Source organism: Alosa pseudoharengus, unplaced genomic scaffold (assembly GCF_046254945.1).
Source record: "Alosa pseudoharengus isolate Yale_2024_CS ecotype anadromous, Long Island Sound unplaced genomic scaffold, YU_APseudo_1.1 YU_APseudo_1.1_scf_6, whole genome shotgun sequence".
Classification (NCBI taxonomy): Eukaryota; Metazoa; Chordata; class Actinopteri; order Clupeiformes; family Clupeidae; genus Alosa; species Alosa pseudoharengus.
The window spans coordinates 16,769,136-16,789,393 of NW_027468848.1; the positions used below are offsets into that span (position 1 = coordinate 16,769,136).

At 41.0% G+C, this 20,258-nt stretch overlaps 2 protein-coding genes across 4 annotated transcripts in view; one reads left to right on the top strand and one right to left on the bottom strand.

Moving 5' to 3' along the window:
• The first annotated feature begins 2,204 nt into the window (after nt 1–2,204).
• Nucleotides 2,205–16,040, top strand: gna14a (guanine nucleotide binding protein (G protein), alpha 14a). Its single transcript, XM_076271102.1, has 7 exons — nt 2,205–2,565; nt 6,968–7,152; nt 7,557–7,711; nt 7,974–8,102; nt 10,469–10,598; nt 10,775–10,928; nt 12,807–16,040. The coding sequence occupies exons 1-7, from the start codon at nt 2,445–2,447 to the stop codon at nt 12,995–12,997; spliced, it is 1,065 nt and encodes a 354-aa protein (XP_076127217.1). The 5' UTR covers nt 2,205–2,444; the 3' UTR covers nt 12,998–16,040.
• Nucleotides 16,041–16,356: 316 nt separating this feature from the next.
• vps13a (vacuolar protein sorting 13 homolog A) overlaps nt 16,357–20,258 on the bottom strand; it is a 54,612-nt gene continuing 50,710 nt past the window's right edge. For 2 of the 3 annotated variants that reach the window (XM_076271105.1, XM_076271104.1), the window contains 4 exons: nt 18,497–18,582; nt 17,523–17,646; nt 17,305–17,379; nt 16,357–17,159 (listed from right to left, as the gene is read on the bottom strand). In XM_076271105.1, coding sequence (XP_076127220.1) covers nt 17,109–17,159; nt 17,305–17,379; nt 17,523–17,646; nt 18,497–18,582 — 336 coding nt within the window. In that variant the 3' untranslated portion in view covers nt 16,357–17,108. Of the gene's footprint in view, nt 17,160–17,304; nt 17,380–17,522; nt 17,647–18,496; nt 18,583–19,064 lie in introns of those variants that run through there. The other variant, XM_076271106.1, reaches the window with a different exon arrangement.

A 20,258-nucleotide genomic window follows, 5' to 3' on the forward strand; every position in this document is an offset into this window, starting at 1 on the left:
TTGAGTCAAGCTGGATGTTAATCTGTTGGGGAATAGCTGTTTTAGCTGGAAACACCAAAAACTCTGTTTTTGAGAGATTAAGCTGAAGGTGCCGATCTTTCATCCAGGCTGAAATATCCTCAAGGCATGCAAAAATCCGGTGGGAAACGCTAGAGTCATCAGGTGGGAAAGACAGGTAAAGTGGAGTGTCGTCTGCATAACAGTGATAGTCAAATCCATGGGAGCGAATGGTCTCACCTAAGGAAGTGGTGTAAATAGAGAAAGGGTCCTAATACTGATCCCTGAGGCACACCTGTGGTGAGGTCATGAGACTTAGATACCTGTCCCTGCCAAGACACGTTGAAAGAACGCCCTTTAAGGTAAGATTCAAACCAGTCAAGAGCTTTTCCAGAAATTCCCAGTTCAGATAGTATAGAAAGGAGAATGTCATAGTTAACAGTATCAAATGATGCAGATAATCTAGTAAAATTAATACTGATGACTGAGCAGAGGACTTAGCTACTCTCAATGCTTCAGTCACAGACAGAAGAGCAGTTTCAGTAGAATGACCACTCATCAAACCAGACTGCATAGGGTCTAGTAGATTATTCTGATGAAGAAAGTCACAAACTTGCTTGAAGACCACTTTCCCCAAAACCTTTGACAAGAAAGGAAGGGAGACAGGTCTGTAGTTCTTCACCTCAGTTGGATTTAGTGTACTTTAGCAGAGGTGTAACTCTAGCCTGTTTAAAAGAATAAGGAACTATTCCAGAACTGAGTGAAGCATTAAATACATGTGTGACTGCTGGTAGAACAGCGGGTGAGATAGACTGTAGAAGAGTGGACGGGACAGGATCCAATGAGCATGTTGTTGGACGACTTCGCTGAAGCAATTGAGAGACTGCTTCCTCATCAAGAGGAATATATATAAGATATAAGATATATATATATACATATATAAGAGCATCAGCTGCTGAACTGCATTTCCCTTTTTGTGCTATAAGTGCATGCCTATTGCCTACATACATGACTGTCAACATGGGGGATAAACAGAATAACGAATAACATCCTGAAAGGTGTCCCATATATACAGAATGTATTAACTTTGTGGAGAAAACTCCACTCTGTTTTCCATCAGGGAGGCCTTTGCCTCCGTCTCCTCCATTATTTCTGCATATCAGGACACCTCGGCAGATGTTATCACTTACATAAATCCTCATGTCAAATCCATTAAGTGGTTTTTAATATGGTCTTAGTGAGAATGAACATCAGCTATTAGGTACTCAAGGTCATGGGGTGAAAGGTCATGGTCATATGGGGTCCATGTTCTCCCTCCTCTCTTATCTGTATTGTTTTACATGTTTTAGTCTTGCAGCACTCAACACGCCTGACAATTCAAGCTCCTGAAGTTAGTTACTTTTTATTTTTTTTCAACTTCCAGACATGTTCTAAGAGGATGATAAAAACAGAAAAGACAGATCTAATGTTTTTAAGTTGTCTATAAAAAAAAGGGGTTTACATCCCATGTTGTCCTTGGGGAAGGATGATAAAGTTGACAATTTTGGCTCCCTCAATTAACTTTTCTTTTCATTTTTTTCCAACTTCAGACATGTTCAGAGGGGATCGGAAAAGAGAAAAATTGGATTTAATACTTTTAAGTTGGTCACAATGAGGCAATGTGGAGAGACGAAAAATGGGTTTACATATCATGCACCCTCCCTATTCTTATTGAGTAACCCCTAGGCAATAAGAAACTGCAAAGAATTTTTTTTTATCCAAAACCAGGTTCACCAGATTCTGGCCTTTGGCTCCCGGACTATGATAAGCATAGCCTACTGTCATGGTTATAGGCCTAAGCTATATACTTACTGAGTGATTACATGTTTGGCTTATTTGAGGGGAAAATTACAGATTTCAGTATTTAAGTATTTGAAATACTCTGAATACAATCCCAATTGTTACAAACTACCGGTACATTTGATTTTGTCTAATCCTGCAAAATACAAATAACAAAATACGCTAAAGCAATTAAATAAGTATTTCATATACATCTAATTGGAATACTGTCCATTACCACACACACACACACACACACACACACAACAGCAGCAGCAGCAGCTCATGAGCTGGTGTGGTTACCTCAGAAGCATGCAACCACGCCTCTCCCAAGTCCTAGTAAAATGGGCATCAAAGTGTACAGTAGATTACTGAAAGGCAGCATACAAACCTAATGCACGCACACAAGCTCTGCGCCATTCCAGTCCTAGGCCTGCATACCTACACACTTCTGCGCGCTTGGTGGATTATTTTCCTGGCACTTTTACGCGTGCCCTCGATTTCTGCGGAGTTTACGAACTATTGCTCTGAATCAATGCTCTCAATCAGGACCAAACCCAGCGAACAACTGCACGAGACATTTGCGCGTGATAGTTAACTAGGCTACAACAGGAAGCTTTCGTGCGGTGATGGCGGGCTGCTGTATGTCCGCAGAGGAACGCGAGAAGCAGCGCATCAACCAGGAGATCGACAAACAGCTGCGCAAAGACAAGAAGGATTCGCGGAGGGAACTCAAACTACTGCTACTAGGTGAGACAGGTCGTAAACTTCTTTGGGGGCTGAGACAAGTACATTATGGCATATATTCATTGTAATTACTTTGAAAGTATTCGCTTATCTATTCTTGGTGATTTTGTATCTCATCGTACCTGTCAGAATTAAAAACACGTTGTTTTGGGTAGGCTATTCTTAACTCATTCATTAGGAGGATTGTGGGTTCTGGTGCCACACCCTGAGAATCCACTCCATAGAATAGAATATGGAGGCCTCTTTGTAGGCATAGACCAATTTACGCTGTCGATAATTCTCTACCTGAAATACGCCCAACATCTCCAAACTTCAACCAATGCCATGGGCAGTGTCTGCCAATGGCATTTCTTTTAACAGATCAAGTCACATTAGAAATTAGTTGAGGAATATCTTCACCCAAGAATATCATCACCCAATATATACTGATGTATCAGAACTTTGGATATTTGTAACTGTAGCAGTCAACCATATTGCTGAATAGTAGTTTTTGATATTAGCAGCAGAAGTGTACGCAAATGGTTGACATTCAGTAGACTGTGATGGTGGTGTACTGTTATCAAACAGGTATCTTTACGGATGATTATGAACATCTCACATGATAGAAGACTGAATTATTTTGGGAGCCAAGAGAAATCAGTCTAGCCAGTAGACTCAGTATTAGTATTTAGTTATTTCAGACAATTAGTAGTTATCTATGTATTTTACTTGTCAGTAGCAAACAGTGCCCTGATGGCTGATTGGTTTGCATGCCAGCCCACTATAGAAACCACCCACAAGTTATAGGGCATTTTTTCCAGACATTATCCTCCTCATGCAAAACACATGGAAAGCAGATCGTGCCTATCAGGCATGACACCAAATAAATGTTCATCGAAAGTTAAACCTCTGTGCCAGTTGCATACAGTATGTGTGTGTGTGCATGTATGACACATAGCTGAAGAACCAGAACATGCACACAAACATAAACACAAACACACACACACACACACACACACACACACACACACACACACACAGAAACGGAAAGGGGGAGAGACTTGTGCATCTCTATCCTGCATGCTAAAAGAAAGGCGGCATTGGTCTCTCTCTCTCTCCCTTTCTCTCTCTCTGTCTCTTACTTTTCTTGTATTCATTTTGATTCTGGGAATTGAATTAACTACAGTTACTGTAACAATAGGACTTGTTGTGGATAACTTAATTAATATTCGTGATGTGGCTTTGCAAGTTTGTTATCCTTTTTACTAGGGATCAGGAACCTTTTTAGATGGGTGTTTTCCATATAGTGGTTAATTTATATAATAGGTTTGTGATGCTGTGAGGTTAAGTAAAAGTGGTATTGAGTTTACCAGTGTGAGATTAACTTTCAGTGGCATGGATGTGTTGGGTATGCTATGAAATGTACAGTAGTGTTCAGTTCAAAAACCTGCATCAGCCATGGTATCAACAGTAAGCATTCAGACATTCATATACTGTTTACTCTTTATAGCAGAAACTATGTTTTGACCAGATTGTGGGCACCAGGCTTGGAATTTCACCATTCTGGGGGCAAGGCCACTTGGCCTTCGGTTGGGCATATTTGGTGGGGGGCACAAAGCCCACATGTCAGGGCACCAAGGCCAAAGTTAACTATACAGTAGGCTATAAAAATGATCAGTTGTATTTAGCCTATTCACTGCAGTACACCTGCATCACTGTATGAAACATTACAAAAACATGAAACATGATATTACATAGAACTGTAAATCATCTGATCATCTAATATTTACAGATATCTAGGCTATATATAACATTTATTTTATATTTGGCCTGTTATGAAATCATGTATTGAACAATTTAAGCACAGCTCAGCTTTAAGAAACTCAAATAGCCTAGATGCATGCTTAGCATTTTGTGATCATTAAGGCTACTTTCACAAACTCTTAGTCAGCTGTCCTCTGATTTACCAATATCTAGGCGATATTTGTAACATTTATTTTGTATTTGGCCCGTTATGAAATCATGTGGAACAATGTAAACCCATTGTAAAACTTAAAGCCCAAATTTGGAGACATTCATGTATGTCGAACTTTACTGCAAATTCAAAACTGGATTACTCTGGAACGGCTAACTGTACAGGGGACTGCTTTACACCTTTGTGTTCGGTAAGGTCTCCTGTTTGTCATGTGTTAAAAGAAGGGTTCGTAAAGTATTCCACCGAGATGAATGGGTAGGGAGATCATGGGACGCAAAACCTTCAGTAGAATGTATGATTAAATTGAATTATATTATTTACTTTTCTCGTAAACCGTTCAACACAGCAATTATCGGCTAACATCGTTTAAAAGCCGAGAAAAAGCTCTTTCATGTGATACTTGTGATGTCTGTGTGATGAATAGGCTACTTCGCGAGTAATTCAACTGAGAATGGGTGAATTGGACGCACTTTCTTTCTTGCGCTGTCACTTTCTCCACTGCGTAAAAGACTAAATTAATTTGCGCTGTAAATGCTAAGATTATTTTGACAGGCCACAGGCTAAATAAAAATCGCTATTAGTAGGACGCAAAGCAGAATATTGAAAGAAGGAGGCACCCAGGCCACCGTGGCCTGTAAACCTCTGATTTTCAAAGGGGCCTCACGGCCAATGCGGCCGCCGTGAAATTCCTACCCTGGTGGGCACTGCTGGTGTCTCTGGTCATACAGGACGTTGACCATGAGACTGACCCTTTGACTGACTGTGCTTTAATGTAGTGATCTACCACGATTATTTGAGAAGACATTATTGGTTAGCCAGGTTCCATTGGGTCCTTTGAGAGTGGTGAGGTCAGACCAAATCTCAGGTGACTCGTTACTCTCCTCATGGGCTCAGTTGTAGGTTTAGGCCCTTACAAATACACCTCTCCACTTACTCCCATGCACAAAAAATGTACAGGCCCAGGCGATGGCAGAGACTCTATTCTCCTTATTATAAGTCAGTATGGAGTATATCAAAATGAGTCAAATGACTACATCATGTTGCTTTTAGCATGGCAGTATGCATACAGACTTGCCCGGAACCTCTTACAGATTTGTTAAACAAATAACATAGTTGCTTGTCGTGTTTGACAGTGTGTATAATAACTGTGGACACACACACACACACACACACATACACACACACACAAACACACACAGAGAGATATTTGGACAGCACACACACACACACACACACACACACATACACAAACACATGCATGGTTTAACTACCTACGATTTGTATACCCCACCCCTTACCTGTCACTCCTTGAGAGCCACACCCTTAAGAGACACTGTGAATGGTTGCCATGAGAAAAACTTCGAATATTGACAGACTTCCTGTTTGGAAGTCAAATTAATTTAAATAGTCAAATGCTCAGCTGTGATACGTGTTCTCAGGATGACCTGAGCTCTTTTATGTGGAGAGGATTATAAAGAGTCCTTACCCCACGCTTTATGTTGCTCTGTTTGTCTTTGGTGTGTTGGTTGTGTCACTGAGAGTTTGACAACCTCTCAAATACGGTGTGTCTGACCACAAAACTGAGCTACAGCCCACAAACAAATAATGATAAGGGGGCGGGATAAGACAAAGTGGCGGTAGGCAGGGTGGCAGGCCAGGGTGGCAGGCCAGGGGAGCCATGCAAATGCTTCTAGAATCACCTGTTCTGTGGTTCATACGGTGAATGTGAGATATAGACGTATAGCCTATATGTTATTGAGGTATGTGAATATGTGTTTCATTGGCTGAGTTGAACACAGATGCCCAGTATTGTGGTGAAACTACATTGATAAAATAACCCTGGATGTATGCACATACTAGCAAGTGTGTGTGTTTGTGTAAATAAATATGGTTTATGACACACAAATATGTTCACTAAAAGGTTCACGCTGTAAGCGGTATAAGCATTGTAGATCTGAATGAAACATCATGTAAGCATAAACACTGTGACTTAAGGATCAGTAATGTAAAGATCAACATGATCAATAACCTGGAGCTACATGGCTGCCAAGATCTTTGTACACAGTTCAGACTATTATCTCTTCCTCATTTCTATATCTGCATCCCCCCCTCTCACCCTGTCCTCCCATTTCCTTATTGATATTTCTGTCTATCTTTTCCTTGTCTGGTTTCTGCCTCTGCAAGCTAAACCTTCTCATTACCTGGTGCTTTTTCACTCACAACACTTTCTCTTTCTGTTTATCTGTCATTCTCTCTGTTTTACTCCTCTCTCGCTCTCTTTCTGTTTATCTGTCATTCTCTCTGTTTTACTCCTCTCTCTCTCTCTCTCTCTCTCTCTTTCTGTTCATCTGTCATTCTCTCTGTTTTACTCCTCTCTCTCTCTCTCTCTCTTTCTGTTTATCTGTCATTCTCTCTGTTTTACTCCTCTCTCTCTCTTTCCTCCTCAATCAGGCACTGGTGAAAGTGGAAAAAGCACGTTTATAAAACAGATGCGGATCATCCATGGCACTGGCTACAACGACGAGGACAAGCGCAGCTTTATAAAGCTGGTCTTCCAGAACATCTTCACAGCCATGCAGTCCATGCTGCGGGCCATGGAGACATTGCAAATCCCTCTGGCTGATTCCAGAAATGAGGTATATATACATCTAGACATGCGCACACACACGCACTCAGGCAGGCAGGCACGCACACACGCACACACACACACACACGCACACACACACACACACACACACACACACACAGTATTGACACCAAAAGTAAGACATGCCTGATCTGCATGACCTAGGACCACAGTCACTGAACCCATGTTGACTAGCACACTTGACCTAGGACCACAGTCACTGAGCCCCTATGTTGACTAGCACACTTGACTGCATGATTGAAACCTGTACATTGGGAAACTTCAAAAAAGCCACTACCATGAAGATAACCCCCTGAACCCTGACTCTCTGGTCATTACATGTGCTGGACATACATTTTATAGATTATTTTGTGTTGTACTGATGGGCCCATTGTTCCGTGCTATGATTTGCAGGGGTATGTTCAGATGGTGTTAGATGTGGAGGTGGACAAGGTCCAGACTCTGGAGAATGGCCAGATAGAGGCCATAAGGGCCCTGTGGAATGATGGCGGTGTCCAGATCTGCTACGAACGCCGCAGGGAGTATCAGCTCTCAGATTCTGCCAAGTAGTGAGTATCATTGGGTGTGTAGTAGAGTGAGGATTCTAGCATATTCCAAACAAAATTACATTCATTGTCAGACACTTTATGTATACTAGATATACAGTACATAACTGTATAAGTGTACCATATTGTAAGTTGCAGTTCCATAGTTTCATATCCTAGTATAGATTAAATGTAAAACAAAATAATTTCTAAAGTATGATAATGTGGGAAAACTGTTCTCTCCTGTTCCCACCTCCCCAAACACATTCACCTCCATCTCTCCCAGCTACCTAGGTGATTTGGAACGTATAGCTGACCCAGGCTACTTGCCGACCCAGCAGGACATTCTGAGAGTCCGTGTGCCAACCACCGGCATAATTGAGTACCCGTTTGACCTGGAGAATGTCATCTTCAGGTGAGTCTGGCAACATAAAAGCAACCTGGGAATGTGCTGTGTAGTGGCCTCAACTTGACATGCCGATTTCAAACTGAAAAAATATTCAACAATCAATTTTTTTTTACTTAATCTGTTTTTGTTTGTGTACAATGTACCAAACAGGATGTACCACATTTTGCTCCTAATATTTTTCCGTACCAAATTAAAGAAATTCAGGTATCTTCAGAGATCACTGCAAAGACAGAGTTTTTCAAATTATGTTGTATTCACTGAATTCAGAATGAGCCGCCCAATGTATTCAAATACTGTATGTGTGAGCTTTATATATCACATACTTGCCATTCATTGCATTTCCTGTGATACAGTAATACATTATGCATCTCTGGGCCCTAATTTAAATAGTGGGCAAAGTGTAAAGTCTGTCAAGAAGTAATGTTCTCTTGCCTGGACTATAGATTGTGTGGCATGAGGAAGCACTTACCAGACCTTAAAGGTGCCATGTGTAAGAATTGAGGTAAAAAAATCCCAAAAAATGAGCTACACGCATCAAAAGAATGAGAAGAAATGTGAAGAAGGGTGATGATGTCATTAAAAAAATGACAAGGTATAGTGCTGCAGAGATATCAACCTGAATTAGCATGCTAAATTACTAGCCACAGCCCGACAGGTGTCATAATACCAGTTTCGGCGATGGGAGGCGGTATGCGGGCAACATATACACCAGCCAAACTGCAATATACGTGTCTCGGTTGTTACTCTAGGGTAGACCAACTCACTTTCTGGAGGTATACTGCCCCCATCTTTTATGGAATGTGGAGTATGAATTGATTTTTGGCGGACATTACACATGACACCTTTAACAGCAAGTGTTTGCTGTTAAGGTCTTGCCCATGGTGTTAAATTAGCAAATAGTTTTTTCCAGTTATTAAATTAGTTTTAGGTAGACTTGAGACTTTGTACCATGTCAATCATTCAAATTATGGCCCTATATTTTTATGCTGTAACTTCATTGTCATAAAATAACTTTTGAAAGTGTACCGGTAGTTTATCCATTCTTATTACTTCATGAAAATTATCTTTCAAATCAATTCAACAAACTTGTTTTTCAGTCACACAAGGTAGATTGCCCATTGTTCTTCCAAGTTGGAGACCTATTCATTTATTTAAACGTTTGTACCTTGACTAGTTAAACCTTGAAAATGGAGACCCCAGTTTCCAAGATTAACATTTTGTTGAGTTAAGTTACTTAGTAAGTCAGTACAACACCTAGCACGACTGGGCACCTCTTGCAGGAGATGGTCAGGTAGGTTATTTTTGCAGCCAGCAAAAGCCTTTTTCTTATCTGCCGCTCCTGCTCTGTGCCACCAGCCGCAGGCTTCCTCTTTCTCAACACGTTTCACAATGAACTGCTCGAGGGAGGCCTGGATGTGTTACAGTAGAGATGCCAAAAAACCCCTCGCTGCTATTACAGGTTGCCCTGGCTGTATCAGTGCAACTAAGATGGCCTATCTAGTGGCGCACCGGAAACTCTCCTGAACTTCCCAATGGCTAGTTTGCACCTGAGTCCAGTAGGTCAATGCGGCATGTCTAAAGGACATGGAGTCAGTTGTGGAGAACCTGCTGAGCTGTTGTGCTCTGTGTAGGCCTCTGACTTGCACAAGTGTCTGGTTTATGTGTGTGTGTGTGTGTGTGTTATGATGACAGGAGCTTGCACCATAAATAGTAGATCCCATACCTCCATGGGAGCTTTGGGGTCTGTAGAGCAGTGTTTTTCAACCACTGTGCCGGGGCACACTAGTGTGCCGTGAGAGATCATCAGGTGTGCCGCAGAAAATTACCCAAATGTCACTTACTGGTCCAGAAAAGCAACTGTTGCATCAAAGAATTTATATGCTCTCATTGATTGTACGATTGCACTATTTGTGGTATGCAGGCATTGTACAACGGGGGCCCCATATCCAGTATTCACAGAATCATCACATATCCAGTTCATAACAACAATTAAATTAGATATAGTCACCTACAAATGAAACAGAGGGCGCTTGTTTTATTGAGCAGGCCTTGCATAGAAGCCATAATAAGGCCATATCTGTGTATTATTTGAAATTTTCAAGTGTCAAAAGTGTGCCGTGGCACAAAAAAGGTTGAAAAACACTGCTGTAGAGAGATCCTTGTATTACAGACATGGGTTTCTGAGGTCATCGATTTCTCACATCCTTGTTTGTATTGTTGCAGAAGAATGTCATGAGGTTGTGTATGAAATCATAGGTTACCGAGTCTCCACAGGGGAGGAGCTTCATGGGATGAGGGAGCACTGTCTGACAAGGGGTTGTGTGCACAAGGAAGTGCAGTTGAGATGATATGATGATGTCATGCTGTTGCAGGATGGTGGATGTTGGGGGTCAAAGGTCAGAGCGCAGGAAGTGGATCCACTGCTTTGAGAACGTCACGTCTATCATCTTCCTGGTGGCGCTCAGCGAGTATGACCAGGTGCTTGCTGAGTGCGATAACGAGGTCAGCTATTTTCATTCATTCCTGATTCCTCCCAATTATCTGTAAGGGAGACGGTGAATAACCCAATTTCATAAAATGGTGGCATGTTCCTTTAAACTACAGGATTAACATGGTGTGGAGGAAAATGTACCTGTTAGGCTGAAACTGTGTGTGTGTGTGTGTATGTGTGTGTGTAGAACCGTATGGAGGAGAGTAAGGCCTTGTTTAAGACCATCATCACCTACCCGTGGTTCCAGCAGTCGTCGGTCATCCTCTTCCTCAACAAGACAGACATTTTGGAAGAGAAGATCCAGCACTCCCACCTGGGTAACTACTTCCCAGAGTTCAACGGTGAGTTCCAGAAGTTTAGTTGCAAATATATTTTGAATGTGTGCAGAGGCGTATCAAGCTTTTTTAAAGTGTGGGGGTTGTGGGATAGGAAAATGAAGCAATCTGGCCAAATTATAAATAACTCCCTACAGGGACGTTGTAAGTATTTTCTGAGAGGGGTGCGGACTGGTGTCTGGGAGTTTCTCTCCCGAAAAAAATTAAGATTCTGATTGCTAAACACACCATTTTAATGCAGTTTGGGAGGGACAGAAGAAGCAGCGCCTATGTGTGGCTCATGTGACATGTAGGCCTACATGATCTACCTGCTATCACTTCACTATTTGACACTACCCTACATGGAGACATATCTCATGTTATAAATCAAGAAATCATTTCAGAAATTATGTTTTGTGCATGTGGGTTAGCAGGCTACAATAAATTGCCTCACAGACAGCAGCCTAATTTCGAGGTATCACTAATACCTATTAAATCAATGTAAAGGACACAGAATAGTGACAGAACTGTAAGCTCAAATTCAAAAACGTTTGAAGTTTACCCAAACATATGCAAAGGGAATATAAATACATTGTGTTGCATATGTCAATTTAAAGATTATGATTAGCAGTTTCTACGGTTTTTCCATTGATAGTTACAGGAAGCCACGTTGTTGTTTAAACTATTGTTGCTTCTAGCCCACGTTACCTCCAGTTTCACTTGCTGCAGGGACGCACACATTACATGAGCGCTCATAAGCGTTCTATTTGAGTTCTACATGCTGGAAATCTTAGTTCTCAGATGTAGAACTCAAATGTGTCTTGACGCCGTCGTTTGTAAGATCAAAATAAGGTGTTCTAAATGGAACGCGATCGTATTTAAGACATTAAGATCTCCAGTAGCACTACGACACACATCTCCTCAGACACACATTGACAGTGAAATGCCACCGACGTTTGTAAGATCAGGTCAAATAAGACGTTCTAAATGGAACGCGATGTAATTAAGCTGTTCAGATCTTTTCCAAGCGTCTTGGAGACTATGTGTGCTGACTGGGCTATGTCTATATAGTTGATGACACCAAATTAATACGTTTTGATTGGGGACACTTTTAGCCTAGTTTTTTTTTTTCAGTCCACGGTTCCAATTCAATCTTGCTGCAAATCAGACGTGTGAAGCACCGGGCATAACTTAATTTCGCGGCTACGTGTACCATTAGGTTAATTGTTGAGGAGGCCCATAGTTTGAGAAAAGCTGCAGATCATAGACACAGAAAGCATAATGCTTGGAGAACAGTAGCCAAAGGTCTTTCTGCAGAAACAAGTGCCTCGGTGCGCGCACCCCACCCCCGTTTTCACTTGTGACAAAAACTGTCAGACAGTGAATTTTGGTTTACTAAATTAGCATAATGCGTTAACAATTATCATTTCAATTATACCTGAAATCTACTACAGACGTTATAATGCAGACCCAAGCAGCCGCACAGCCTTGAAAGACGCACACTTTGAATTTGATCAGAGCGGCTCTGGTTCTTCACTGGCTAACTTGATGTGATTGGCTGGATGACCGTTCAATCAAATCAACAGACCTATTTGTGTCTCTGTGTGTGCGTTATGGTAGATACGGTTCCAACTCTTTACGGGAGCGTTTATTTCCATATTTTACTTTCATTTTAATCTGACAAAAAGTGTGGGGGATAGAATCGTATTCCAGCTAAAGTGTACGTTATAACACCCACATCCCCCACGCTTGCTACGCGCCTGATATGTGTGTGTTAATGCACGTGGTTGTACGTTTGTAAAATTCACTCTCCTGTCCTACCTTTTCTTCTTCTTGCATGCCACATGCCTCCACATGCCCCCCCCCCCCCCCCCCATGTTCCTCCTCCTCTCGTGTGTTCTCCAGGCCCTAAAAATGACCCGAAGGCAGCTCGCGAGTTTATCCTGCGCATGTATCAGGAGCAGAACCCTGACCGGGAGAAGACCATCTACTCTCACTTCACCTGCGCCACCGACACCGAGAATATCCGCTTTGTGTTCGCCGCCGTCAAGGACACCATCCTTCGGCACAACCTGAAGGAGTTCAACCTTGTCTAACACAAACATAAAATCATCCAAGATGTCACCCTCAGAGAAACAACTTTAAAGCACAACACATTTGGAATGTTCAATCAATTTTATTTAAATTCATGCATTTATATTGAGCCATTTTACGACCATCATTCAAATTCATTCATTTAATATTGTGCCATTAATAGGCTTTCTGTCCAAGTGCTTTACAGGGCCAGACCTGTACCCCTTTAGAGCAAGCGCAAGGTGGCAGCGGGAAAGACAAACTCCCTCTGAACAGGAAGACACCTTGAGCAGAGCCCAGGCCAGGCCAGGCCATCCACCTGCTGAAGGCTGGGCCAGCAGAGTGACAGAGTTTAATAGAGAGAAGAGGCAGATCATTCATAGAAAAGAAAACAAGCACATGCTTTAGACGTACATCATGTTGGAAGACATGGAGATGATGTACGTACATCAGGTGTACTTACAGGATGTAGGGTGTAGAAAGGTATACCATGCTAGCATACAAACACAATGGTTTTACAACATATTTAGGATCTTTATGTACACCGAGAGTTCCAGTTAATAGCACAAGCATATTACTGTGATCATATAAGCAGACAATGGGTAGTTTGACGGGTAATTAAAATGTGTGTGATGCATTGTAGGAAATGTGTAGAACTCTGGGGCAAGAAATGATTTGCACCCCCACGCACTCATTTCACCTGCTGGGTTCAATGTGGTACGTAGATGAGGTAGCATGTGTGTATGTGTGAGATGAACAAGAAACTGTTCTTCCAAGTCATGATCATGTGATGGATGAAGTTTACATTTTGTATGCATTCATGAATCATGACATTTTTATCTAGTGAGTTTATTCCATTCAGCTGAAGATTCTGTGGCAGAGTTGATACTGTGAGGCTGTTTGCACAAAGGGTATATATATATATATACTTATTTATCTTTCTTTAGATGTAGAGTATATATTTGTGTGTGCTCCAGCAACCCAAAACTGAGACTCAACCAATACGTTTATACTTGATATGCACTGACTACATAGTTTTTAATAGTGATGTCTTTGGATCTTCTATGTAATATTCTAATTTCAGATTGTTATAATATAATAATACATATTATAATCTAACTTCAGACTGTTTTGAGAACATATTCCAAACTGAATAGTAAATGTGTTCTGGGGTCTCCTGTCCTTATTTAGAAAATACTATGAAATATAGTATACCGTGGCTAACAAGTGATACTATTTACATTACCATCCAGAATTATTGGCACCTTGGGTAAAGTTGACTAAAAAAAAGGTATAAAAAATAATATTTTGATGATTCATTGTACTCTCACAATGAAAACAATGAGGAAAAATCCACCCTTGAAGGGAAGAAAATTTATTCTGAGAAAAAGGAAAATCTCATAAAGAAATTAATATTTTTAACGCGTTGCTCACAATTATTGGCACCCCTAGAAAAATCTTCTATACAAAACCTAACAGAAGCATTTTCCTATCTAATTTCAAATTATTTAAGTTAATCAGAGTGTCTGTGAAGTAGTTCATGACTTTCTTTTTTTACTAAGGTATGAAAATAAAGTGACACAGAGGCTAAATCCTCTAATCCGCTAGTCATTTTTCAACATCAGAAAGACAAGAGAATACACTAAATTTAAATAAAAAGAAAGTTTGTTGACATTTGTAAGTCAGGGAATGTCTATACAAACTAGGTATTTAGTTGAAAATGCCTATATTTACAGTTAAAAAAATGATTAAATGGTTCTAATCAACTGGAAATGTGACAAACATGCTTGGAAAAAGACCCAAGGTTATCTTGCCCCCACGTACAGTATGGAGGATGGTAAGATAGGCAAAAAATTCCATAAGAACCACTATTGGAGAGTTACAGACAAAGGTGTCATCTTGGGGTCACCAAGTCCCCCAAAAAATCTTCAAAAGTTACCTCATTGCTAATAGCTTATTTAGAGGGCATGCTAGGTAACAGCCTGTCCTGTCATTTAATTATCAATGTAAACGGCAGGAGTAACTGAATGGTACAGTGACCTTGTCTGGAAGTGTGGTCTATTGTCAGATGAAATGAAAATTGCGTTCTTTGGCTAGAAACACGTTAGGTGTGTTTGGCATACATAGAAGAATGACTAGAATGAAAAGAATCCCATACCTAATGAGAATTATGGTGGACGCGCTGTGCTTGTGGGGCTGTTTTTATTCCCAAAGGCCCTGGGAATCTAATTAAGGTCCATGGTATCCTGAACAACAAGAAAAACCTGAACATTTTCAAAGGAAATCTGTCAATCTCTGACAAGAGACTAAACGTTGGTTATGATTGGATCATTCATCAGGTCAATGAACCAAAACAATCATCCAGATCAAAACAAATATGGTTTGCTGAACACAAAATCAAGCTTCGGCCATTGCCTTCTCAGTCCCCAGATCTAAACTCCATAGAAAAATAGTGGGGTGAGTCAAAGAGGAAAATGCATGAAAGTGTGGACCTAGGAATCTGGACGATCTGGGGAGATTTTGTAAAGACGAACGGTCTTAAATCTCTTGTTTTGTATTCTCCAACTTTATGGGGTGTCATACAGTAGGTGAATATTACAAGATGTTTTATTGGCAAAGTGTGGCTTAAGAAGGTATTATAAGCAGGGGTGGCAATAATTGTGAGCAACGCATTTTTGTTAAAAATATTTATTTATTTATTTATGAGATTTTCCTTTTTTTCTCAAAATAAATTTGCTTCCCTTTAAGGTTGGATTTTCACTATTTTTTTCATTGTGAGATTACAATAAATCACCAACAGATTATTTTTTATACCCATTTTTAATCAACTTTAGCAGAGGTGCCAATAATTCCGGAGGGTACTGTATATGGATTGGTCAGGTACTGATCAATCAGATGTAGTTGACATGAATGGCCCTCAAGTGCCTTTTCCTTTCATTCCTAGTAGCGAGTAGCTTTCTGTGTGTGTGATGTATGAGTGATGGGTGAACACCGTCTTGTCAATGTCACATGACTATGAATACTATGTATGTTATAAACAAGTGTAATAAATGATTGATATTGCTGGGTCTGGTTTGTTATTTGCAGATACATACTCATACAGTAATGTGAAGCATGCATTAGCACTGGTTCTGCATGAACAACATCGTGCCACCACTTGCATTGATTTCCATGTCACACCCGTATCAGTTCAGTCATTCATGTGTGGAAAACAAGAATGTTAAAGCTGAACATAATTATCTCCAGTAGGCTACGGAATGTTAAACCATGCTGAGCAATGCCCACTATAGTTTTGTAAGACTACAAAAAACACTTATTTCTGTACTATGCAATCCAAGTTTTTAATGTATTCCACACCCTTTGTGACAAAAAACAAAGCATATATATTTAATAGATCATTTATTTAAAACTGATGAAAAAAATCTTTTAAGACTGGACATGGCATATACTTAGTTATGGGCAAACACTAACAATTTAAAGCAAAGTTAAAATGTACACAAACGCAAGCATTAGGCATAATCATTATTGCATATTGTTTAACCACACCCTCTTGCCTCTGCAGTAGTGTTACAGTAAACAGTTTATCAGTCACATGAAATACTGAAAATAGCAATACACCCCAATTCTAATACATATATGTTCTTAACATGCAAAAGCTAAAGGTAGAAAAATATTCCTGTTTGAAACAAATATTTTCATAAAATCATTTTCAAATTAAACAATACAAGTTATACTCAGAAGCAACTCACTCACTCCCTCATTCATTCATTCATTCATTCAAGTTAAGTATTACCTCACTCACTCACAAACGTAAACATATTCCAGCTGTCTTTATAAATAGGGTTCTCCATGACGTGTTTTGGCTTGTGATATTAACATTCCCACTAGCAGTGTGGTGTGTCAGAAGTCAAGTGAGGTGAAAACACAGGATAAGGTTTGCGCTCTAGAGGCATACTTGGCCATAAGCTGTATGTGGATGTGTGTGCTAAAACAATGGAGAGGTTTTGTTGTGGATGTATGTGAAAGCATAGTGCAAACTGATGCTTGACACTACTGACACCTAGTGATAAGTGAGCTGAATTACATCAGAACCAAAGGCACTGCAACACAAAGGAGAGGTGGCCGTGTGACTTGTTAGTATTTTGGCAGACTTTCTCTTGCATCCTCCAGCTTGGAGAGAACCCACTGGAGAAAGAAGAGCATGAGGACATATGACTATCAAAGGCATATGTGCATGTACATACGGCTACACATAAACACACACACAAACACACACACACACACACACACACAAACACACACACACACAAACACAAACACACACACCTACCTTCGCTATCTCAGGAGTTTTGAAGTTGATAATCTTGCCAAACTCTTTGGCGTGAAATACAGACTTGACTCGCTCCTGGTGAGGGGGCAGACACAGACATAATGTGTATGAATGCACCAGAGCATCATGACCACACGAGCAGCTGTGTGCTGAATCTGCTGATGTGAATGGCAGCTGCAGTATACTATGCACAGGTGTGTCAGCTGTGTGTGCTGTACCTTGGCCTCAATCCTCAGCCTTCGGTCCTCTACAATCATTGGCTCCTTGGTGAACTCATCAAACAGGTACTGCCATTCACATGTCAACTGACCAAATGTTCCCTTTGTGACAAAGAAAATGCCCCTGCAGATGCAAACACACACACACACACACACCGTCAGTCAGAGGAATCTAGCCTGCTTAGTGCCTGCTGCAATACCCATGAACCATACATACATAAACATCCCAATCAACTGCTTTTTGTGATTCTACTGTACATGTGTGGCCTGTGTGTGTGTGTGTATGTATGTATGTATGTATGTGTGTGTGTGTGTGTGTGTGTGTGTGTGTGTGTGTGTGTGTGTGTGTGACCATACTGAATTTATTTCCACTGTGTATAACTACAGACTTTGTCATTTGTGCTACCTTTTGCTTACTGTATGAGGACCCTGAAGTCAAGCAGTAAGTACCAGAAACAATATAAATCTTGTCTCCTATTAGAAGAGCTTGACATATTAAGTATATCACCAGTCACCCATGATGTGCCAAATGAATAAAATTAACAATTGAACAATTGTAAATACATTTGCATCACCAGGTTCCAATGGTAAATGTCACAAAATGTGCTCAAGTAGCAAGATTGTGCAGTAGAGACAGGCCGTGGTGGCACTGCATTCAGTGAGGCTGATGGGAGTGTGTGCCAATGAGTTTTACTGAGGGAGGTACACTCCAGTGATAACACTCACAACTCAGTGTGCTGTATTCAATATGGTGCATGGAGCAATGAGTTGAGTTGTGGGACATTCAAAACAGATCTATAGTTTTCTAAAGAACTTGTCTAGTTGAGAAGAAATGGGTGTGTGCAGTGCATGTGTAGTATGAGTGTGTGTGTGTGTGTGTGTGTGTGTGTGTGTGTGTTCTGAACAGGGTGGGGGGGATGTACAGTAGTGTCAGGCTTCCACACTGAGAGCCCATGTCCTGCTGGAGCTCCTACCTCTTGGTGATCATCAGGAAGTCCGACTCGTTGACTTTGGCGTGAGCAAAGTACCTGTACTTGGCAAAGCGCCCGTTCTCAATTTTCTACAGGGGGGGACAAGAGCAGGGAGAGAGGGGAGAGAAACAGAGGGATGACGGTTAGGAAGAGAGGGGGAGAAAGAGGGGGGTTAGGGACTCAGAAAAACACAAAGCCATACCTAAGGAATCAAAAGTTCAGCATTCGGTCAACCCAAATAAAGAGATGGATTTACAGGCTTCTTGTAGGAAGATGTGACGGACGTCACGTGTGATTGTGGCAGGCGTGATGGTCGTCTGTGATCGGAAGTGACTTCATGCATGTATATGACAGGCAGGGACGATGACATGGGTGATATATGTATTCCACAGCTTACATCAACAGAAGCTCAACCCTTTCTTCACACTCTAACTATAAAGCTCATACTCTGAAAGAAACACGAAGAAATTCAGACTACAGCAGAGGGCTGGTCTGACCCAGCATTGGGTCATGGCGGCTGAGGAGGGGTCAGGAGCTGGGTATGATTGACCAGGGTTAAATCAGCATCAGATCCAGTCTCATATAGGAACTTTATTGCCTTTTGACATGATGGCATATGGTGTATGTGAATACCAAACAAAGAGTGAGATCAACTGACAGCAAGAGAAAACACATGACAAACAGAGCGGAGGAGCCCTTTTAACGCGACACATCTGGTGACCTCCATGAAAGAGATGACTCCTGGTGGAGGGGTGATGTGTGGAGGGGTGTGGACAATGAAACACAGAATGCTGAACATGCATGGAATCACAATCTTTATCAATTTTTTTCATTATCATAATTTCTTCAGAAAGACATTTCACAACATCCTCTAAAGCAGGGGTCTCAAACTCCCGGCCCACGTCCGGCCCAATTCCGGCCCACGACCTATGTCAAAATAATAATGTAATCCGGCCCTTGAGGGTATTTTTAATTGCGACAAACAACGATACTGATTAAAATAGACGATAGATCCAAGTACGGTTACAAATCTCAGTTGTACTCTTGATTCAAGAGCTTGATTCAAACCCAAAATGGCTGCACAAAGTTTGCAGGAAATAGGCTACTTGTATTAGGCTACACGCAAGAAACACGAAGACGTGCATTTGTAATGACGCGGAAGCGATGCAGGCCATAGTTTTGCACAAACTGAAGCAGAAATAGGCCTACACCAAATGTTGAAAAACGTTATGAAGTCTTGGGTAGGCTATGTTATTCACCTATTCTGATTCTGAAGGAGAATATCCTTTTGGAGATTATGATTGATCGTCTATTGACAGTTATAGTCACGGTGCATCTGTGAATGGAGGTGCGTCTTTGCGTGTATAGCCTACGACGGTGTCCACCAAGCATACCATGCTTATTTCGACCCTCTGCCCAACATAGCTTGGAGGTTGCAGTGGTAATCGTGATGATAGTGGTAATGGACGTGGTACAGACAGCAGGGGTAGTAGAAATAGGGCTCTGAAAAACTACAAAGTCACCCGCGATAGGAACTGATTTGACCAGGATACTTTATTGTAGGCCTTGTGGTTATGGGCTAGTAATAGTTTACTATTGTTGGAATACATCTTAGGTGTTTTCCTGTTAATTTGTTATGTGGGTAATATGACAAAAAAGAAAGTAAACCTGCTCAAATATGTTCGTCCAGTATTTACTGAAAGGTGCATCATTTGAGGTGTTTGCCATCCAGTGGCAAATTAGATGGGTAAATGTACCCCCTTCA